The sequence below is a fragment of the Cornus florida genome, unplaced genomic scaffold (assembly GCF_030987335.1).
Source record: "Cornus florida cultivar Cherokee Brave unplaced genomic scaffold, ASM3098733v1 CherokeeBrave_3.0.0_Hap2_Chr06, whole genome shotgun sequence".
In the NCBI taxonomy this organism is placed as follows: Eukaryota; Viridiplantae; Streptophyta; class Magnoliopsida; order Cornales; family Cornaceae; genus Cornus; species Cornus florida.
In genome coordinates, this window is record NW_026775576.1 from 97,114,329 (window position 1) to 97,138,048 (window position 23,720).

General features: G+C 37.3%; 2 protein-coding genes across 2 annotated transcripts in view; one reads left to right on the forward strand and one right to left on the reverse strand.

Moving 5' to 3' along the window:
* Window positions 1-17,986, forward strand: part of LOC132313156 (E3 ubiquitin-protein ligase PRT6) — a 40,223-nt gene extending 22,237 nt beyond the window's left edge. The window contains exons 9-19 of the mRNA XM_059811833.1: window positions 60-111; window positions 198-789; window positions 2,206-2,414; window positions 2,515-3,053; window positions 3,144-3,248; window positions 3,657-3,723; window positions 3,858-3,935; window positions 15,953-16,021; window positions 17,022-17,126; window positions 17,245-17,376; window positions 17,738-17,986. Coding sequence (XP_059667816.1) covers window positions 60-111; window positions 198-789; window positions 2,206-2,414; window positions 2,515-3,053; window positions 3,144-3,248; window positions 3,657-3,723; window positions 3,858-3,935; window positions 15,953-16,021; window positions 17,022-17,096 — 1,786 coding nt within the window. The 3' untranslated portion in view covers window positions 17,097-17,126; window positions 17,245-17,376; window positions 17,738-17,986. The remainder of the gene's footprint in view (window positions 1-59; window positions 112-197; window positions 790-2,205; window positions 2,415-2,514; window positions 3,054-3,143; window positions 3,249-3,656; window positions 3,724-3,857; window positions 3,936-15,952; window positions 16,022-17,021; window positions 17,127-17,244; window positions 17,377-17,737) is intronic.
* A 999-nt stretch (window positions 17,987-18,985) lies between these two features.
* Window positions 18,986-22,825, reverse strand: LOC132313157 (mitochondrial import inner membrane translocase subunit Tim9). The gene is made up of 2 exons (XM_059811834.1): window positions 22,601-22,825; window positions 18,986-19,474 (listed from the first exon to the last, which is right to left on the reverse strand). Exons 1-2 carry the CDS (start codon window positions 22,693-22,695, stop codon window positions 19,288-19,290), a joined length of 282 nt encoding a protein of 93 aa, XP_059667817.1. The 5' UTR covers window positions 22,696-22,825; the 3' UTR covers window positions 18,986-19,287.
* Window positions 22,826-23,720: the final 895 nt, after the last annotated feature.

The window sequence follows — 23,720 nt, forward strand, 5'->3', positions numbered from 1 at the left end:
TGGTGGAAAATATGCTTTTATTGGAAAGGCATAAGTTATTTTCATATGCTGTTGAACAGATTAGTTCGAAGAATGGTTTTTGAAGGAGGGCATATTGTGGATCCGGATAAGGTACTTGTCTGTTTTAAGACTTCCATTTTCTGCAGCTGATAAATGGTTTATTTTATTATCTTGAATATTTTATGTTTTTATGTCAGGGGGAATTCCTCTGCCCTGTATGCCGTGGACTTGCAAATGCAGTCTTGCCTGCTTTACCTGGAGATGCTGCAGGCCCTTTAATCTCATCAAACAGAGAAATTGATTTTCTTCGTCTTCAAGAAGCCTTGTCACTCCTCCAAAGTGCGTCTGATGTGGTTGGGAGGGGTGAAATCCTTAAAGCTTTTCCGATGCAGCGAAATGGTAGGATAAGACTGAATATTGAATCGGCGTTTCGTGTACTCTCTGGAATGTATTTTCCTGGAAAACATGATAAGGTTTCTGGATCTGCAAGGGTAAGCCACTCGATGATCATGTGGGACACTCTTAAGTACTCACTCATAAGTACTGAAATTGCCGCTCGCTGTGGAAAGACTTCCTTGACCCCAAACTATAGCCTAGAGACCTTATATAAGGAACTCAAATCTTCTAGTGGGTTCATATTATCCTTGTTACTGAAAGTTTTAAGAAGCACGCGGACCAAGAACAATCTTACTGTCCTTCTAAGGTTAAGAGGTATTCAGCTCTTTGCAGAGTCTATATGTTCCGGTGTTTCTTTGGATGAATATCCCAGCCGCTCATGCAGACGAGGAGGTATAATTGCAGTTAATGCATTTCTCCTGAGATTTTAAAATCATGATTGCTATATCTTTCTTTCTTGTGAGTGGATTTTGGTCCACCGAATGGGTACAGCTTATTTTATTGCTTTTCTGAGGAGTTAATAATATTAGGTTCTGGATCTTTGTGAACTACATGCACTATAAATAGTGGTAATCAGAATTTACAAGATAGGCTGATAAATTAATGAATTAAAATGATGTTATGTTAAAGATTAAATTCTAATAAATTCAGATTAGAAAAATTGGATGCATACTTGGACTTGGTTGTAGGCTTAGGTTTGAGTTGGGGCCTCGTGGTAGCTGGAAAGATTTTCATCAGGAGGAGGATGAGAGAAGTGGAGGCAGGGTTCTAGAGATGGCTTCATAAATGAACACCACCCCAACACATATGCACGCAATTAGAGTCATTAGACAATAAAAATAACAACTAATGAGGGTATTGGCAGCAATTAATTACAAATCCTTGGACGGGCAGGAATTAGTTTGTAATAAACATGGGTAACCAGGGGCCATTGTTAGTGTGCTTCAGTAAAAGCTTAGGTATCAAACATTAAGTCACGGTTCTGAGTCTGAGTAGCTACTATGTGCAAAATAATGCCAAAGGTTGTCTTTCAGTTTTTCCTTGTTTATATCCTCATAGGCAGGACCATCTTTGTAAAGGCCGCCTTTTTTATCCTTAAGATGTATGGTAACCAACCTGTCACCAAAAGGGAATATAAGGAGTCAAAAGCTTTAGCAAGGTCTAAAAACTTCGCATCATTGATGTGAAACTGTTGGATGTTCAATTGCCCAGATGGTAAAGTTGTAGGCGTTCCTCATTTGCTTTTATAGGTTAGTTTATTTTTTTGGGCAAGTAGTTGTTTACCTTTCTTTAATTGTTTGCAATCAGCTGCTCAAGAGGCCATCCCCCACCAACGAAGAGATTGGTGGATTATTTTCTATCGTGCAGCCTATATTATTGGGCTTTCTCACATGCCTGGTCAACATCCTAAGCCGAGAAGGGTACTTTCAAGGCTATTCAGTGTCAAAATCTAAGTTGTAAGTTTTTTTAAAAGGAATAACAGTGGGTTTGGTTCTGTGGAAAAAGTTCTAGACTGAGGTCCACTATCTGTTAGTGGCACTATAAATACAAATCTAAAATAATTGCGTAATAACAGGCACATTGCTTTATGACGAATGTCACGATTTAAACCATACTGGAAAAATATGTACTAAACCTCTGTTTAGGTTAATCATGGCTGCTCTGTGGTTCAATATATAATTTTAAAATTTGTTACAAGATCAATCAATAAAATTACCCTGGCAATGGGTCAAACATAGATGGCATACATTATTAAGATGTTTATTTTATATTCTATGGATATTGTCTAATAGATGCTATCATTCACAGGTAACATGCTAGGTATCTTGAAAAATGTAGAAACGGGAGTCACATATCCTGATATCCAATTTTGGAGACGAGCTTCTGATCCTGTTCTTTCTCATGATGCTTTCTCATCATTGATGTGGGTGCTTTTTTCTCTTCCATCGCCATTTCTATCATGTGAAGAATCCTTCTTATCTATTGTGCATATCTTCTACGTTGTCACAGCAGTTCAGGTTTGTTACACATTCCATTTGTTCAAGCAATGTAAAACTTTGATTGCAATGTTCCTTTGTAAAATATTGATGTCTTAATAATAGTATATTATATTTGCAGACTATAATCACGTATTGCAAAGGTCACCAATGCAATACAACTGAATTAGGATGTCATGATTGCCTGATTACTGACGTCTATAAAATGATGGGAGAATGTGGAGTTGCTCAGCAATATTTTGTTTCCAACTATATCGATCCTTCATGTAATATAAAGGATATGATTCGTCGCTTGAGCTTTCCTTATTTGCGAAGATGTGCGTTGTTGTGGAAATTAATTAACTCTTCCACCTCAGCACCATTTAGTGATGGAGCTCAAGTGTTGGATATATCATCTCATGCCATTGATGATATGATGGAATGTGCCAATGACCTTGAGATTGAGCTTGTCGAAGTTGAACAGCTGGAGAAAATGTTCAAGATTCCCTCACTGGATGTTGTTCTCAAGGATGGTGTGCTACGTTCTTTAGTTTTTAAATGGTTCCATCATTTTCTGAAAGAGTTTGAAGTTCATAGCCTTCAATGTGTTCTGCACTTGACTCCTGCAGTCCCGTTTAAGTTGATGCATTTGCCACATCTTTACCAAGATCTTTTGCAGAGGTTTTTGGATATGCTCATATAAGAACTTTTTTCTTTCCCGCTCATTATCATTTAAATCCATAATTCACTGGAGAACATGTACTTTATCAGGTATATAAAACAGGATTGCCCCAACTGCGGAACTGTTCTGGAGGAACCTACATTATGTCTCCTGTGTGGTAAATTGTGCACTCCAAATTGGAATATATGCTGCAGGTTCATATCTATTCTTGATAGTTTTTATTTGAACTCCAGTTATATATTCCCTTTTTTTTTGACTGGCTGAGATATTATATTGAAAGACTAATGCTGATAAGTTGATTACAAATTGCAACAAGTTTTAGTAATAACCAAATGTTGGAAACCACATAAGCAAAAAATTATTCCCTATTAACTTGAAATCCACCCTCAAATACAAACAGACCTGGATACGTGATGGAAACTGTCAAGCTGGAGTTAGTAGGGGTTGGGGGAATCGCCAGTGGAGCTTCATTGTTTTTAGTGGCTATGCCTAGATGGTTTTTCTTAGTTGGATGTTACCATTTATTTTGGTAACAGGCTTGTTATCTCATTAGCACCCTGTATTTAGCTTTGCAAATTTGACACTCTTTATTGCTTCTTAAGGGAAAGTGGCTGCCAGACTCATGCAATGGCCTGCGGTGCTGGTATTGGTGTATTCCTGTTGATTAGGGTATGTTTTATTGTTCGCCTTAGGTCATGCTTTTGAAGCCCTATTTATCATTTATTATTTTCATGGAAATAAGGTTTTTCTTTTTGTGTTGGCTGTATGTTGGGGAGATGACTATTTAGTGTTTGGTCTTGTAGAAAACAACAATCTTGCTTCAAAGATCTGTACGTCAGGCACTTTGGCCTTCACCCTACTTGGATGCGTTTGGTGAAGAGGTAAGTTAATTTATCTTCCTTATCAAGAATTGTTAAGAGCAGTAAAATTGCATGATGTTATAGTCAAAGATCCATTTGATAGTACCAGTTATGCCTTTCTTTTAAGTTTTCCCATCTGACCCTTCTCATAAACTGTGCACAGAAGTACAAAAACTGTTGTAGAATGAAGGTTCATTGGTCAGTGCGATATAGCTTTAAGGACCAGGTTGGGAAATCAGATTAAGCAAAAGTAATCACTAGTTGATATCCGTGATTTGCGGGTGATTGCAGATATATGAGGTTTACATTGAAGCCATGAAGACTTGTGGTTGTAATGATTCCTCGTACCCCTGAAAAAAAAAAAGTGATCACTATCCATGAGTCTGCAGCACATGAAAAAAGATGGCAAATAATTTAGCTAAGCAATTGGAAACCTCACAGTGGGGAGCTGACCATGTGAAGCGTAGTTAGAAAAAAGTTAGGGGATAGTTGAATAACCAACCACCAGCCTTTCCTCATTTCACAGTAATGATTTGAGATCAACATATGACCTGCAAACACGCGGCATGAGCAACATGTGATTTGGACCTACTCTAGGAGAAGGATCAAAGAAATATAGAATTAGGGTTGCATTCTTAGTTTTATTTTCATTTGGAATACTTAATTTTAGGTTTAGTTTGTATTTTCATATTTTTGGTTTTCTTAGGGTTTCCCCATAGTTATTAAAGTCTCAAAATGTACTAATAAGGCTCTAAGGTCTCCTAAAGCCTAAGTGTGAGGCTCAACATAAGGCACATGCTTGATCGAAGTAAGGCATGCGTGTTGCTGCGACTTCAATAATGCTCCCAACAGGATGTCACGAAATAATATATATACTCGGTGAGTCCGAGGTCAAACCACAGGGAAAAGGGAAAACAACCATTAAAGTACTATATACTTTGTGAGTTCGAGGTCGAACCATAGGAAAAGGGAAAACAACAATTAATGGTGAAAGCGAAGAAAAATTATTTAAAAGGTTTTGAAAATTTGGAGGTTTGATAATATAGAGAATTGATTTGAGTAAAATAATATTTTGAAAACACCAAGGTTTCAGAGATCCGCACACAGCAAATCCATGGTATTTGCTAACGATTTTATTTATATATATATATATATATATATATATATATTTTTTTTTTCACAAAGCAACAAGGAAAGGAAACTAAGAAACAGAAAAGGGGGAAGCTTCAGCCTCAAGGGCTGAAATAAGCCAACAAGGCCACACAGGCGAGTGAACATCACTTCTGCAGGAACTGAGAGCCCATTTGCAGAAAGAGTGGGCAATGGAGTTACAAATCCTTGGGGTCCAGGAGAGAGAGAAGCCCTTGTGATCTCTAAGGAGAATGACAATGTCGTCCATAAGAACTCTGGACAAGTGGTTAGAGGGAGAGGGCTTAAACAAATTAAGACAGTCCCCTTCAATGATGACTACAGTATAGCCCCAGTGGATAAGGAGTGAAAGACCTTCTCTGAGAACATAGAATTCAGCGACTTCGGGGTTGGGAATAAAAGACGAGAATACTGAAGCAACTTTGATTGCTCTTCCTTTGTGGTCTCGAAGGATAAGACCTCCGCCTGCTGATTTGGAAGGGAAAGAGAATGCAACATCAACATTAAGCTTGAGTTTTCCTTCAAAAGGAGGAACCCAATGAGGAGGAGGGGAGGGAGGGTAGAGATGAGCATGAAGGCGAGTGTCCAAGATGGAGATATTAGAGAATTCATGAAAGTTAAGCATGGCTCGGTTCAGAATGGCTTTGGGATTCCAATGGGTGGAATTGAAGTGCCAATCGTTGCGAGCCTTCCAAATTTGCCAACAAATGAAGGTGGCAAGGCTTAAATTGGTTTTGCCGTTGGGTAAGGGCAGCCAAGAATCAAGAAGATGATTCCATTGAGTGGCCCAAGGAATGCAAATTGAATCAAAACAAAGCCTTAAAGGGCTAATACGCCAAACCATGTGGGACGAGGGGCATCTACATAGAAGATGAAATGTGGATTCGGCTCAAGGCCACATCGCTTGCAGATATCATCCCTGACAATACCTCTAACTTTGAGGTTTGAGAGAATTGGGATTCTTTCATGAGCGCACTGCCATGAGAAGAATTGGATTCTTCTCTTGGTTGGAATGGACCAAAATTTCTTCCTGAGGGGTTTGAATGACTGAGCATGGCTGCTGGAAGCATGATGGATAGACAAGGGAGGATTGTGCTTTAAGGCATATGCAACTCTATAAGCACTTTTGACGGTGAAGTTGCCAGATGGGGAAGTATTCCACATAAGAGAGTCAGAACCTTGAGTGATTCTGAGAGGAATATGAAGGATGAGCTCACTATCCCTTGTATTGAAGAGGCGCTTCACAGTATCTGTTTTCCAACTAAATGTAGCATGGTTAATAAGGTCAGCCACTATAACAACCTGTGAATCCAGAGGTGGAGAAGAAGTAATAAATGGGTTGGATATGTCAGGGAGCCAAGGATCTGTCCAGCAATTGACCTTAGCACCATCAGCAATTCGCCATTGAATGCATTTAAGAATAATATTCTTCACTGATTGGATGCCCTTCCAAGCCTAAGAGGATGAAGGTTTATGTAACGAGTCAAGAAATGATCAATTCTTAAAGTAATTGCTTTTATATAAGTGGCAGAGAAGAGAGTTATCTTCAATGGTGAGTTGCCAAGCAATTTTAGCCAAAAGAGCTTGGTTGAAGGCTTCAATGTCTTTGAATCCAAGACCTCCCTCAGATTTAGAAGAACATAGCTTAGCCCAGCTCAGCCAAGAAATATGATTGTGAGTGTCTTGGCCACTCCACCAGAAATTCATGAGTTTGCTGTTAAGAGAATCACAAGTGCCAACTGGGAGCTTGAAGCAAGACATAGTGTATGTTGGGAGAGTGGATAGAACAGATTTTAGAAGAACTTCTCGGCTTGCCTTGGAGAGAAGGGTGCCTTTGAGAAGCTTAATGCGAGAACTGGTTCTGTCAGCTAGGTATTTGAATGTGTCAGTTTTGGATCTACCCACAGATGCAGGGAGACCAAGATACTTGTTGCACCACCCATCTTCACCAATCCCAAGGATTCTACTGCGCTGAATTTTGATGGAGGGAGAAGTGTTGAGGCTGAAGTAAGCTCCAGATTTACCGAAATTAATTTTTTGGCCTGTGAGGGCTTCATAATTGAGCAGAATTCTCTTCAATTGGATAGCCTCAAATGGAGAGGCATGACAAAAAAGCAAAGCATCATTGGCGAATAAAATATGAGATAGAGGAGCGAGGTCTCTAGTTAGAGAGACGCCATTGATAAGATGCTAACTAGAGAATAAATTGAGGAGTTGGGAAAGACCTTCAACACATAGAAGGAAAAGGTAAGGAGAGAGAGGGTCACCTTGCTGAAGACCTCTGGATGGGTGGATGAGACCCCCTGGCTCTCCATTGATGTTAATGGAATAGGTGACTGATGAAATGCATGACATGATGAGGTTGACCCAGTGGTTGTCAAAACCCAGCTTAAGCAAAAAGGCAAAAATAAAATGCCATTCAACCCGATCAAAAGCTTTAGCCATATCCAGCTTGATAGCCATAAAACAAGTGCCACCGTTCCTTTTTGGATTTGAGGCAATGCAAAATTTCATGAGCCATAAGAGTGTTATCATGAATGGATCTAGATAGATGGGATAAAGGCACTTTGGTTTGGACTGATAAGGGTATGAAGCAAAGGTTTGAAGTGGTTAGTCAATACCTTGGAGAAGATTTTATAGGAAACATTGCACAAGGATATGGGGGCGAAAGTGGGTGATCAGCGTAGGGTGGCGCTAATTGGGAAGGAGAGTAATGTTAGTGTGATTAGCTAGAGGATAAATGACCACTAAGGAGGAAATAATTAAAGGCTGAAACCATGTTTGATTTCAGAACCTCCCAATTAGATTGAAAAAAGAGGGGTGAATCCATCCGAGCCAGGGGCTTTAAAGGAGCCTATACCATCAATGGCCACCTTGAGCTCATCAATTGTTGCAGGTTGGAGAAGACTGTAATTCATGTCAGAATTAATCTTGGGAGTTATAGAATCCCAGAATAATTGGTGAGGAGAGGTGGGCGAAGATAAGAATAGATTGTCAAAGAAGGATTTGGCAATGAACCGAATTTCCTCCTTGGAGTCCTTCTAGCGACAAGTGTGGTCCTTTAATCCAGGGCCGGCCCTGAGATTCCAAATATTTTGAGAGGCCCTAGGCGAACTTTCAAATGTGAGGCCCTTAAGTTTCACATGCGCAAAAAAAATTATAAGAGCGCGAAATTTTCACACGATGTTTTCAAATTCTATAGCTAATATAATTGTGCGCCTAATATAATTGTGCATAAGACAACTAACTAATAACTATAAATTTATCACCACCAACAAATAATTGTGCGCCTGTACAGTGTGCATAAAACAACTAACTAATAACTATAAATCTATCACCACCAATAAATAATTGTGCGCCTATGCAGTGTGCTTAAGACAACTAACTAATAACTATAAATTTTCATCACCACCAATAAATAATTGTGTGTCTGTGCAGTTTGCATAAGACAACTAATTAATAACTATAAATCTATCATCACCAATAAAGAATTGTGCGCATGTGCAGTGTGCATAAGACAGCTAACTAATAACAATAAATCTATCAATTAAAGAGAACAGTTTACTAGAGAACAGAAAACTATAGCTTCTTTTACATTCATTCTTTATATAGCTACTAAAATTTGATGATTACAGATGACAAAAATATGTGGAGATGAGGTGACTATATATATTATAGGAGGCTGAACTTGTAGTACCGAAGAAGTAGTGGGACTTTTAGGTTATATGTGGCATCCACTATCATATATAGTTTTGTTTTTCACTCTTTGTATTAACTACGCTACACTTTGTCTTTGTTTTTTTTTTGGGAGCCAATTACCCCTTTCTTGATTTCAGGATGAGGAATCAACTTTAGTAGCAGTGATTGGTTGATCATTGCTACAGAAGACCTGTGCAAATTAATAGAAAAACCATTAACTTTTGTTTTGTTAAAGCCTGCTCTTGATTTCCGTGTGTTTGTACATTCTGATGGCAAGTGCTTTGACAGTATTATTAACTGACATTCAAATAACATCAATAATGGTGGTATGTATCTTCATATAAAAATAAAATATAAAAGAACTCTTAATTTGGCACTTTTAAGTATGAGCATAATTTAGAGATCGAAAAAGTTAATTATTACCTCAAAGGCTCAACCCACTAGAAGGGATCCTTAATTTTTGTAGGATTGAATGTGAAAATGCAAAAAATTATGAGGAAAAAGGGTATGGTTGCTACTGTTGTGAGATTGGGGTGGAATTACAGAGAGGAAAAAAAAAGAAAATAACAAATAAAGAATTGATGGTAACAAATGAATTCAATGTTACAAACAAAATTTTAAAAAGCCAACAATTATTAATCAAAGAATCAGTGGCTGTTGTTACCTCAGATGACGATACTACTTGGGCTGCAGTAATCTGAAAAGGAGGAGAAACCGAATCCACCTTTAGGTTGTTCAAATTCTTAATCTCTATATATGTATACGAATATTAATATATACATACATAGATACCCAAAAAACAGTCTGTGCGTGAGAGAGAGTGTGAAACCAGACGTCCTATGAAGGAGATGAGGAAGAAACGAAGAGAGAGAGGTGCACCTCTGGTCGCAGTGCAGAGGACAGTGTTGCTTTTTGATAGAATGGTTTTAGGGAAAAAAAGAAAAAAAGTACCTACCATAGATTATGGACTCGATCGCCATGAAAGACACATGTAGAAAGGCATACATTTATTAAAATACTAAGAGAACCATAATATATTCGTTCAGCTTTTGATAGCCATCACACAGTGACACACACACCAAAAAAACCCTAGTTTGGAAACTACTTTTCACTATGGGAACAAAGGTAAAGGCCCGAATCAAACGAACCAAAGTTAGAACAAATCAAATGATGAGATGAACGAAAGAAATAAACATATATAAAAGATCGATTAATGCAAAAGGAGAGAGAAGAGAGAGAGAGGATGAACATACCTTGTCACCTGAGGCGATAGCGGAGGCTGCGCCCTGCGGAGTGTCGAAGCAGATTGTGTTGTCTGAAACTTGCCCTAACCTTTTTTTAATTTTTTTTTCTCCATCCCCTATAGGCCTCAAAATTTGACGCCTCTAAAATTTGAGGCCCAACCCAGATGTGTCCTAACTTAATTTTTTTTTTTTTTTCCATCCCATATGGGCCTAAAAATTTGAGGCCCAAGGCGACCACCTTGTTTGCCTTGGGCCAGAGCCGGCCCTGCTCTAATCCGAGAATTTCATTCTTCTTGTATCTAATCAGAGCCTTCCGGTGGAAGAAACGCGTGTTATTGTCGCCATGATGCAGCCATGCAACTCTGGATTTCTGTTTCCAGTGGAGTTCTTCATTACGCCTTGCAATAGATAAATCTGTTTCGAGGCGGAGGCGCTCACTTATGTTGGGAGAAGGTTGAGCTTTCAGAGCAGCCAATTGAGATTGCAGGAGCTTGATATGAGACTGAGAGTTATTGTGTGCTTGGAACGACTCCAGTGTTTGAGACGATTCTTGTAAGTCTTAAGTTTTTCCTTAAATTGGAACATCGAGGAACCCGAGACTGGTTCATGCCAAGACTGAGAGACAAAGGGTTTGAAGTCTTGATCTTGGACCCATTTGGCATCAAAGAAGAACCGTCTCTTGACTTTAACTAAGGTCTCATTGAGATGAAGTAAAAGGACATGATGATCGGAGCCAAAAACTGGAGAGTGGTGAATTCTGCTATGGGAAAATGTCTGAGCCTGAGGGTGGGAACATAAGCCTCTGTCAAGCCTGGCCATAATAGTGTGACTAGCCTTTCTGTTGTTGCACCATGTAAAAGGGGGGCCTTTGAAGACCATATCAAGGAGAGCACACTCTTCAATGAATCTTCTAAAGTTGCGAAGCATCCAACCTTGCTTTTTGTTGCCACCCCTTTGTTCATTGGCATAGAGAAGGGAGTTAAAATCACCCATGATAATCCATTTTGGGCCAATCCGAGCATGTAGAGAACGCAAAAAATTCCATTGATCGGCTCTGATGGAGTCATCACAGGAATCGTAAACTGTTGAAAAGAACTAGGTACCAACTTGCATACCCCCATCAATTGAGCATGTAATTTGAAAAGAACTGTAGTAAAAAATATTGATATTATAATTGTTAGATAATATCAATATTTCTTTTTTCAGTTATGTGAACTTTACATTCTTCGTTCTCTTTTCAATTATGTGAAGAGGAGCTTTTGTTGTTCTTCTGATGATTTAATTACTTTCTTGGATTCTTTGGGACCTTAGTCTCGGTTCCACTTTTGTAATTGGGACGCGTACCCCTTTTGAACGCCTTTTTTAATGTTATTTTTACTTATAAAAAAAAAAAAATTGTTAGATAAAAAAGGGCAAGGCCTCCTGAAAGGCCAATAGGAGGAACCAGGAACATATTATAATCACTGAAGCAGCTATGGAGCTTAGATAGGTAGGGGTTAGAATTTTTGGTTTTTAGAAGGCAAAACATAAAAGGGGGAAGGGAGAGAAATCAATCCCCTCAACTGGGAAACTGTCAGGGGGTTCCCGATACCCTGGCAGTTCCACACCATGGCTCTTATTGGGGGGTTTTGGGCCAGTTAGGGCTGGCTTCCTCCACTCAGTTAGAAATCGCAGAAGAGTGAGGGTTGGTTGTATGAGGAGAAGAGGTGAAGGTTTTGGGATGTTTAGGTGTTGAGACATATAAAGGATCATGAGGGAGAGAACTTCTCTTAGAGATGGTTGGGAGGGATGGTGGGGAAGAGTGGGAGTGGGAGAGACTAGCTCTTCGTTTCCAAGAGCGAGCAGAGAACTCTTGAATAAAAGAAGATGCCATTAGCAGGGAGAAAGCTGGAGGAGATGAGTAAATGGGTGGGTGTGGGCCGGCTGGGTTACATTGGATTGGATCATTAGAAAAGGAGGATGAAGTATGTTGGTTTAGGGTAGTGGTCATTGGACTAGGTTCATCACCTGAGGATGTAGTAAGCTGGGTTGGGCTAGGAGGGGAAGATGAGCGCTCAAGGTCAATGGGGGATAGGATAGAAGAGGATGAGCTTGGAATTGGACTTATGGGATAAGTAAGTGTAAGCTATGGAATGTTTTGGGCTTGGATTAAAAATAGAGAGAGGAGGGGAAGGCCCATCACCTGGAGGTCCGGAGAAAACATTGAGAACAACTGGCATATTCATGTGGAGAGAGAAAGGCAGTTGTCCTTGACCCATGTGCTACGTTCTGGTAGAAGCTTCACTAACCACGTTCTTATCCATGACGTGAGCGTTGACGATCGGGGAAGATGTAGAACGGATCTTTGACATAGTGCATATCTCCGGTGGTGCCATTGTTACCGGCGGGGAAGGAAAAGAGCAGACCGTGGACATAGGGCGAATCGCCGGTGATGCCCTTGATTCCGGCGGAGAAGGGAAATCAGTACTAGAGAGGTGAGAAATTGGGATAAGTTTACCCGGATCAGCATCGTACCACATCCAAGGACCAAAAGGAGGTTGATCCGATGACCGAGCCTCATGAACCAAGCAAGCAGTGAGAATATGACCTAATGATCCACAGTGGTAAATAATAATAATAATAATAATAATAATAATAATATAGGAGATAGTTTAGGGTTTCCTCCTAACAGAAGAAAATAGGACAATGCGGAAAAGGAAATCTGCCAAAATCTGCATTCCAAATTTGCGTCAACTTGCAGCTCTGTTTTGACCTAGTAGAAGTGCTTTTCACGAAGTCCTTATGAAATACAAATATGATGGGCTATAAACAAGTCTTCTTTCCACAGCCGTTGATTTTGCGTCATTCCAATATTCAAGTCAAAGTTATGACCAAAATACTGAGGTTGATGTAGAACTTTCCTTCCAAGCTTGTTTCCAAATTTGAATATGGAAGTTGCCTTTTCTTCACTTTAAGGTCCCAAAATGAATTTGACTTGTTAAAACTCTCTTTAGAATTCTCTTCAAACTATCTTGACCATTGGATTATCTTTAATACTTATCTCTTGCATTTTTCTTTTCGTCGATCGAAGGGTTGCTCCTTTGATCGATCGAAGCTCTTCCAGGTATCGATCTCAGAATACTAGACTATCATTAATCGAAGTTGTTCAATGGTCGATTGATTGAAGCTCTGTGGTACTTCGATCGAGGCTTTCTACAAAAGAAATTTCCACTCATTAACGTGCCATTTTAGTGAAGAAAATATGTAACAATGGAGAAAAGGAATTTCTTATATTTATGTGTAAAATGCGGGAATAAATGCAAAATATATGCGATAATGCCTATTAAATCTATGACAGTAATGCAATTTTGAGCTATTATCACGTGTGATAAAAATGAATATTATATATATATGTGTTTTGTATTTTGCATATGAATTCAATAAAATCAATGTACATTTGGAATGATTCTAGATATTTGACGCAACTAATTAGAAGTTTTTAAAAGGTGGAGTTTTTGACATATAAAATTGGAGGACCGAGGAAGTCTATGCATGTAAATATTTTTCAGATGCATGTGTTAAATAAATCAATTACCATTAAAAAAAAGTGCAACTTAAAAGCAAAAATCATGTGAATTTTTTATAAAAAAATTATATTATAATAATTCAGAATCTATCACCACACATTTAATGTTAGTCAACTGTAACCTCGTGAATTTCATCAAATATACGAAAAGATTTAACAGTATAATCCTTCCAATATGATCATGATGGTAATATAGAATATGATCATGGTCATTCGAAAGGGAGAGAGAGAGAGACTAGCATATACGAGGCAAGCTTTTTTTCTTTTTGAGCGCGGAGCCTGCACAATAGAACGAGCCAGATGGATTTACGTAAGTTTGACTAAAGGGCCTGGACTATATTAGTTTTAGGTGCTGTGGCTGAGACCTAACAAGCCTGGTTTTTTTTTGGAGCCTAGGTATGCCTAACAAATATGGGTTTGCCTATGAGTTTGACTATACAATTTAGGCCTTAATTATCAGAATTATGAAGTCTTGATTTGAATAAATACTTTTGACTTTCCAGAAAGTTCTCTTCCGTTCGGTTTTTTTTTTTTTGGTCACCCCTATTATTGCTCTTCTCATACCCTCAACGCTTTCTTGTAAGAAGACTATGGCAGAGCACACAGGGCAGTGGAATGTCCATTCAGGGATGTCTTGGAGGGTAAGTAACATTCGAATAAGGAAGTCGAAATAGAATATATGGCGTCAATGGACGAAGTTAGAATCTTGACAGGATACCCATCAATTATGAACTTCTCTCCGCTAAAGTCGATCAGATGTTGAAGATTTCAGGGTAAATTAGGTTAATTGGTTTGGAGGATGACTTTTATGTTAAGGCCTTCAGAAGGAGGTCCAAGTATAGGAGGGTTCTATGAACTGCCCATAAGTAATTCCTGGACATTAGTCACATTACTTCATGGTGAGGCATTGGCAATCGGGTTCTATGGCTGCACATAATATTTAATAAATTAAAATCATATGTATTAAGTGCAACAGGTACATAAAAGTAAACGTACAAATGCTCTAGGGATGCTTCCGCTCTTAGAAAAAGACTTGACGCTCTCATGATCGTGACTCCCATTTTATGTGACTTAGGTGATATCTAAGTACAGTGGACTAATCTAAGGGGATCTCGACCGGGCAGGTTTAAAATTAAGGAGGCAAAATCCCAAACTTGTGACATACCAAAGGCCAGGGCAGGCTGCAATTAAATTATTTGTCGCAGCGGATATCCCATCGCATTTTAAAAATTTTGAAAAATAAATTTTTTTAGTATAATGATGGGATACCCAAAAATGGGTGAAAAATGCATACTGTTCTGATTTTTGGGCATGTAAATCAGCCCCACGACAATAATGTTTTAATTGTTGTTGAAGCCATGTGTCCTTTAGACAGCAAAAAGCTTTGTCCAATTGAAACTTACCTCTCAAAGGGAATATCATGACCTTTATAGGGTAGAGACGCTTAGTCATTCTTGAGCCATGTGGTAATAGTGTTCCTTTTGCTATTACAATACTATCGGGTGGATGGAACATGCTTGGTCAGTTTCCAAACCTGATGCTACCCTTGCTTAGAGGCTCATTTAATTGGCCCAATGAAAGCTTCACAAGTGGTTTGCTTGGGTTTCCTGGTCAAATGGACTTACCTAGAACTAACAATGAGCCCTTAGGACTTTGCCTTGACTATGACAGCCTTGTAGTGTTTGTTATAGTGCTATGACATATCTCCCAATCCTAACTGCTATTTGTGACTTGTTTCATGCATGGATTTCCACGTGTCTACAGACTCTACACTGAATATTTCATTCTCTTGATTTAAGGATGAATTATAACATGCAGACCTATCTTAGGTTTGAATCTAGCTTCTAGAGCTGGTTCAGTTTCTTTCCTGGGGAAGAGATTAATAATAAAACCACATTCTTCAAATTTCTCTAATTGTTATTGCTGTGTTGGGCTTCACTAAATTTGATTAAAATTTCCATGCAGCTGGGTATATAATTGTTGAAATCTCATAATAAATCAATAAAACATGAGTGCAACTTTCTATTAACTTGCACTCGTAACTTTTTTTGTATAATTTTTACTCTAGCTGACTCTAAGCAGTTGTAACAATACTTAGTGAGTTGTCATAATAAATTGTTGAAATCTCATAATAAATCAATAAAACATGAGTGCAACTTTCTATTAACCCGCACTCATAATTTTTTTGTATAATTTTTACTCTAGCTGACTCTGAGCAGTTGTAACAATACTTAGTGAGTTGTCAAGTGCAGTCAAAGCTTTTCAGTCCTCTACTATTGAAGATTTATCATTATATGTATATATTTTATTTAGGCTTCGGCATTGTCTATCCGCATCTATTATAATCCTTTTTTTTTTCTTCTTCTTTTTAATTCTTGCAGGATATTGAAATGAACAGGGGGAAGCCTTTGTATTTGAATGAGGAACGCTATGCAGCTCTAACTCATATGGTACAAATGGCATCCTTGCTTTCCATTCTTCATGTATTTTATTCCCCATAACTGCGAAAAAAGGGCGTCATTTGATATTTGATGTTTTACACTTTGCTAAACCACTAAGCTCCAAAGACGCTTCTGGGTGTAATCTTAGGGTGCTAGTATTGTTTCTTTGCTAATGTGAGATATGTTTAAATCTATTTTTATTTAAGCATGTTCATTTCTGTTTCGTCTGTGTATTTGTTCTCCATAGAGGAGCCTACTTTGATCCCCACACCCACCCCCACCCCCCTCCCCCCCCCCCCCCCCTATTTTTTTCATAATATGATTTTGTTCTAATAAAATAATTATAAAATAAAACTACACGTCTCTTCTTTATTAGATTTTAATGCCCTATATACTAGGAAGCAAGTGTACTTCCACTGGATTGATGTACCCATATTGTGTCCGTGTCGGATACTGATACTCCTCGGATACTCGAGATTATGTGTCTGATACTTCCTAAACGTATTTATTTTTAAACTTGTATCCGATACTACATATACTTCGACCACCTATCTGATGCTTAACAAGTTTTGAACATTCACATGTAACTTTTCAAAAAATAGTATCATAGTATAATTGTTAAGAAAAGTTTAAAGTTTATTCAAAAAAGAAGTTTTGAGATATCAATCATAATTTGGTCCAAATTTTATCCATGCAATATAACCATAAACTCTTTTTTTGTTTGTTAATCACAATCTTTTGTAAAGAAATGTTGATAACAATATGTATAACATAGACAATTATTATATAAATTTATCCATGGATACGTATATCCAAGTTTATAAAAATATCTAGTTTACTGTACCCTTTGCTTAGATGTAACCTATTTTTTAAGAATTTGTCAAATAGTCTTATTCATATCCCGAGTCCATATCTGTGCTTCATAGCCTTTGTAATATTTATTTAATTGTTTGTTTTGCTTTGCACTGTAATTTGTTGTGCATTCATGATCTATTTTTTTGCATGGCAGGTGGCTTCCCATGGCCTTGATAGAAGTTCTAAGGTTCTTCGCCAAACAACTATTGGTTCTTTCTTCATGCTTTAGTTTTAATTCACATTAAACTTTCGTGTGAAGGTCAGTGTTAAACTTTTGGCCATAGCGCTATATTTCTCATGTTTCCCTTCTATGCTCGGACACATCAATCACTCAGTTTCTTACAACTCTTGTTGAATATTATATTTATATGCTACAGGTAGCATAGAATTCTAAATGAGATTGGGTATCTCAAATGCGAATATTGTCCAGATGTTGATATTTTTTAGTTTGTGGCTTAAACAAAACCGGAGTTGGTTGTGGTGTGAGTGAGAATGTACAGATCATCCAGGTTAGTTTCTTGGAATCAATAAGTGATGATCTTTTTTTTTTCCCCCATTTTTTCCATGACAAGTTTGTCTATAGCATTACAAGGACAATAATGGCGCTTTTCATGTTTTGATAGGGAAAATACCTTTTTTTTTTTTGCCTATTGACAAGAAACACACACAACACTACTAAAAAAGGATTGAACCATGTTGCGAAGAATTGTCTATTCAAATATTTTTCCTAGGGCACTAATCATTTCACTCTTTTTTTTTTTATAATAATAATAATGAAATTGATACAAGTCACCTTATTTCCATTTTGATGCATTTCTTAATTATTTTACAATTGCTCTGTGTATCTCATTCAGTTGTATGTTTTCACAGAGGCTCTGTATCTGCCATGAGTCAGAACAAACTTGTAACTGAGGATTCGTCCACCGCCAACTTCATGTTTACCCTATTCTCCAGATTTTACAGTTTTTTTGTTATGTATAAAGAATTGTGGCTGCAATAAGAAGAGTCCACCTATTCTATCAGATGCAAAATCATATTTAGTAAATTATCTTCTGATTACCAAACAGCTGCCTCAAGTGTATAGTCATCCTGGGATTTTAAAATGCATCATTTTATTTACTTTCTTGGTGCAAGCGATTTTGCATCGGACCTCTCTCTTCCAAACAGGAAGGTAGTTCCTGGTATATGAACACTATAGGCGGGCATATTTCGAGACTTTATTCTCATATCCCGTTTTGCTCAAGCTGGCAGATTGGAATTTAAAAAGTTAGAATGGATAATCATAACTGAGCGAATAATTGCAGGAATTTATATTCACTGAACAGATTATCACAAGGTCTAAAAGAATCTAATACTATATTAAAAATTAAATATACGAATTGCAGATTGGTGAAGTTTAAAATAGTCATTTTAAAGGTAGTGCGACTTTTTTCCTTTGATTAGTGAATATATACATAGTCTTGCTTGCATGATCTTCGTAGCACATTTGTACTCTTCCTTGCTATGCTTCTACGCGTGGGAAGTACATAAAGTAGAATTTCTAGCAAATACTTTCCAAAGACTATTAGTGTAGGCAACGTTAATGTTATAGTGAAACAGTGTACAGTACTATGTTTTCTAATGTTTTAGCAATCACAAATGTATACACTGTAATTATAAAATCAGGAAAGTGATAAATAAGAAAATCAAAGAGGAGGTAATTGAATTCTATTTCAAACAAATGTATACATAGACTGTAATTACAAAATCAGGAAAGTGATAAATAAGATAATCAGAGAGAGATTAGATTCTATTTCAAACAAAGTTGTTGTCCAATTTTTTAATTATAGTCTATTTATGCATTTGTAATTGAATCACAACTAGTGAATAAACAAATCTTGTCCTTTTAAAATTGACAAGTTTTACCATCTCTCCATGTTCCATCCATTTCTCTTCTGTTTTTTGGCTCCATCTTGGAGTGTCTTTCTTGCAGAATAATGCTGAGACTGGCCAGTTCAATCTCACAAACAAGCATTCTGTCTTTAACATGTAGAGTAACACCAACACATGCACATCGATCTGAAAATGCAAACAAAATTTCTAAAGATCCTATGACGAGATATCATCCACTTGGAAATGTAACAGAACATATCTTCCATCAATCTTATAACAAACATGAAAGACAGCCAAAATAATAACAGAAATGTTGTTTTCATACAAACCCTTTTCAAAATACATAAAATAAAAACCATCTTGATCCAATTTATTAAATCTACCATGAACAGAAGAACTTTTGATAAGTTAAAACAGCTGAAATATATATCCTCTGCTTTTAAACAAGGGCATAAAACAAAGTTTACAGTAGTTCAAAACTAAAATAATTCATAAACCACATCCAGGTGCGTTCAAATGTTTACTGTCGAAGTAATATTAATGACATCTTAATCTGGGGTAGCAGCACCTTGGTTGAGCTCTGCAAATCTCATGCTAACACGCATCGAGTGCTTCAGGTACTTCTCAGCACACCGTTGGACACAGGTCTCTTCTTGTTTGTCCAGGGATTTACGCCGGAAGGAGTCAACACATTGAGTGAAACATCTCTCCACCAGTGAATTATACATCCTCAAACTGCAATGTGGTTAAAAGAGGAAAAATAATAAGGTTTTATTGCTACTCAATCATGATCAGAAAAGCAAGAATTTCTATCAAGTCGTATCTTCTTGTATTGTGCCTAATATCCTTAGTTCTTTACAAATTCTAACACACTCCAACAACAAGAAGAAAAACATCACAACTCTTTACACAGCAAATCCAAATTGTTGACAAGAAGTCAATGAAAGTCGTATCTTCTTGTATTTCAGGAACTTCGTTGTGTGTATCCATTTATTTAATATAGACCAATCTTCACCAAGACCAAGGCATTAAAAATGCATTCTGGAAGTTGGAGTTGGACCATGTTTATAGTGATAGATGTGAGTATATTGCACAAGACTATGATATGTATGCCATACAATATCGATTTCCAGAAAATAAAAAATGATGCATAGATAGATTGTACCTGATAACTGATTTATAGAATGTTGAATATAGTAACTTTGTGTTTCTTTGCGTATATGGAACAACGGATTATAGATTGAGAATCAAGAAAAAGAGTAGTAGCATATTAACAGCCGAACCATCCAAACAAGTTCCACATGCAATTATCAGACAATATTCAGGAAAATAGAACAATAATAGAAGACAATTATAGCTTTTACTGGATATCGGCAACGATGTTAACCCTTCTACCATGTCATAACTCTTTACGAATCAAGAAATGTTATGCATATGAAAACATGAATGCAGAACCAATCTGTGACCTCTCTATTAATTTGTGTATAACTTTTGATCCAGCCCAATCAGTTCTGTGCTTCTATAGAGAAGCCAGCCTAAATTAATTGTAATTACAGAATTAGTTGAATTTTGGCTGTACTTGTGCCCTTCTGAAAATCAGGAAATTTCAGGGACAGCTTATGTAAAACAGAAAGATCTCCAATACAGTTAACTCGTCTATACTATTCAGAAAGCCAAGCCACCCTCCTACTTTTGTGGCAGCCATGAGGCCTTCTATTTTTATTGTTAATCCTTTGTACCATGTCACATACTACAAACCAAAACTGGGTAAAAGTTCAGCTAATTTCAATAACATGAAATATGTTGTGCCAATCAACCACTTAACAACTTTCTCCTCTTACCCCAACTACTCTTTCTCTTTTTCCTATCTCCTAAATTTACCTACATGGGTTATGATAAAGCGCATCACGTTTATACCATTTATAATGGATCCAAGTATAATTTACACAAGAAACACCAAGTAACATGACAAATTAATGTGCATGATATAAGAACTTCTTTTGTGCTTCACATATAATCAAAAGGTCCAAAGAAAAAATTCCTTTAAATCTTGCATTTGTAGGACAATATAAATATATAGAACGAAAGGAACTGAATATAAATACCAAGCACCATTGTAAAAGAGGACCGAGACTTTTTATGCTACATGGAACTATAGTGCTAATGCCATGGTGCAGCCTCTGACATAACACTTGATATATAAACCAGGATGTCTTCCCAGAATCTAGGCCCAAATGCTGTATTTCTATTTAAGTGTTTGAATTACATCATTCGCTATTGTTACGACAAATGTAGTGAACCAAGCAACAATTACAAAACACAACCGAAAAATAAACACACCACACAAAGAACACAAAAATGTATACGTGGTTTGGCAAGGCCTATGTCCATGGTATAGATCCGGCGTAAGTCTTCACTATGTGTAAAATCGGATATTACAAGTTTCCGCCCCTCAGTCTCTTTGTATGATTTTCAGTCTCTTGAATATCACACTCCAAACCCTAAGCGCCCTTATATATAGGGCTACAAGATAGTACTAATTAGGGTCTACGACTCATGAGCAAAAACAGGTCGTCGGGTTGTAAGGGGGTCGCAACGCAACCCGACACCAAATTCGGGCCAAAACATCACAGCTATGTAACTTGAACTCACGTATGCGTATTGGGTGCAACATGTGCTCTTAGAGTTGGACATCCCTAAATTCTAAATCTTAATTTACATGGACTCTACTTGAAATGTGCCAGGAAAGGAGGACACGAGTAAGCAGGCACGCATTGCACATTTAGATACCCAATATATAAGTACATACAATATATGTATATATTAGTCTGATGCTATTACTTTTTAAAGTATATCTCAACCAGAATTTAAGTACAATGGGATGCAGTGAAAATAGAGATTTACATTTATTGCTCCATGTGAGAAGCAGGAAAACCTTCCTCTAATATCAAATGTGAGCTTATTCTTCTTCATCCATCATCACATGTAGACATATATCCCATACCCAGTAACTTGTTATGTGATGTGTTGTTACTGGAACCTTTGGAGGAATAGGAGATTCCATGCAATACATAACACACGCATATACAAAGTATTTGGTTTGAACTTAATACCACGTCTCATTTCAGTAATTGAAAACATTACCACCTATACGAATCTATTTTACAATACTTTCAATCCCTTCCCCAATCCCCGCGCAAATATCAGTTTGATATTTCACTGAAGCACTAACCAATTAATTGATCTTTTGCACAAATACGTAACTTCTTATAAGTCGCAGGAATGAAAGTCAACTGCAAATGCATACTTATGGCCTGAAACAAAACAAATGTGAAATGTCCCAAACAGCAAGAATGACTCCAATGGCACACCAAATTCAGACTCAGATCACTCTATAGTTCAAACTACCATAATCAAAAATCAATTCATAAGCACACAAACAAAGAGTAACTTCATCATTTCAATCATTCACTTTGATATATAAATTCCATAAAAACCAAATAACCACCATACACGAGAATCACCAAATCGAGTCCATTTCAAAGTACCATAATCAGATCAATCATCTATACACCAACCAAAGTAATTTCATCACGAATTTCCTTCCATTTCAAATACACATTATATATTCGCACAAACACCTGAAATTTAGACACTATACATCATAACCCATTGATAAACAGAAACCAATATACCCATTTCGAAAACCGCAATAATTTCGAGAACAAACGTAGCAAAATGGCAAAAAACAAATGTAACAAGTAAATAGAAATATATATATATTGTATATAAAAACATACATATCTACTGCAGATATATATATATAGAGAGAGAGAGATAATATTGCATAAAAAGGAGAACCTGTCGCGGATTTGAAGCTGATCAATCATGGAGGACATTCTCAATTGATCCTCCTGGGGAAGAGAATCAAGGTCTCCAAGCATGCTCTTGTCCATCTTCGATTCAACGAAATTGTGGGGTTTTGGGGCTAACAGAGCACTGGTTTCTCACATCTACAAGAACAGCCGCTCTAAAACCCTAAAATCGGTGTGAAGTCTGTTTGCTAAAACGTCCTCCAATTTTAGTTAAATCTATTTTGTAGTGGCATTTCTTATATCCTTACATTTTGACGTATTTCCAAATTATAATTTTTGTATAGGAAAAAAAATATATACGGAGTATATAAAATACTAAGTATGGACCGCATGGTGAACATTCAACTATAAAAATTACTATAAATTTTTAGGTAGAGTATAGAGGCACCCTCTGAAGTTTGAGATAAGGTCATGGATGAAAATTTGTCCATTTTTTGACAACCACACCCCTTTAAAAAATTTGCCATCTAAACAGAGCCTTAATCACATGTAAAAAGTTCATTTTACTCTTCACTATTTTATTAATTTTAATTATAAAATATTAAAATACTTAAATAACCAAATTACCCTCATCACCAAAATCCACAACCAACAACACACATACCCGCCGCCCCCACAACCACCATCATCCCCACCCCCAAACCACTGCTCTCTCTCCGTTTTCTCTCTTCCTCTTCTTGTCGAGACGAAGCTTATTTACACGGACATAGTACACTAGAGATGAAGCTCGTAGACTATAGCAGATCGAATTGAACTGTAGCACCAAGTCTGAAACGGGAAGCTCGCCGAAACTATGGAGGTGAAGCTTCACTGCCATTTGCAGACTGTAGTGCCGGAACTGTTTGTCACCGGAAAGTAGCACACAAGAACTGCATGTTTACAGTCTGAAACGGGAAGCTCGCCGGATGTTTATGGTGTGAATGAAGCTTGGTCGGAATCAATGGAGCTTAGCTGCTCGGAGTTCGTCAGAATCAATTGAGTTTCGGCCTTGTGTTTGCACCGATGGAGACACATAAGATCACTACATATTTTTCATGCTCACTGACGTGCACTCAAGTTAGTTATCTTGACCGATTGATGAAGCCCTTTAGGTTGTTCATTGTTCG

Excerpts from the sequence above, each read along its gene's own strand:
- LOC132313157 (XM_059811834.1), bottom strand. The coding sequence starts at position 22,695 with ATGGACAAGAGCATGCTTGGAGACCTTGATTCTCTTCCCCAGGAGGAT. Across the intron at positions 19,475-22,600 it reads CAGCTTCAAATCCGCGACAG|TTTGAGGATGTATAATTCAC; the intron begins GTTCTCCTTTTT and ends ACCACATTGCAG.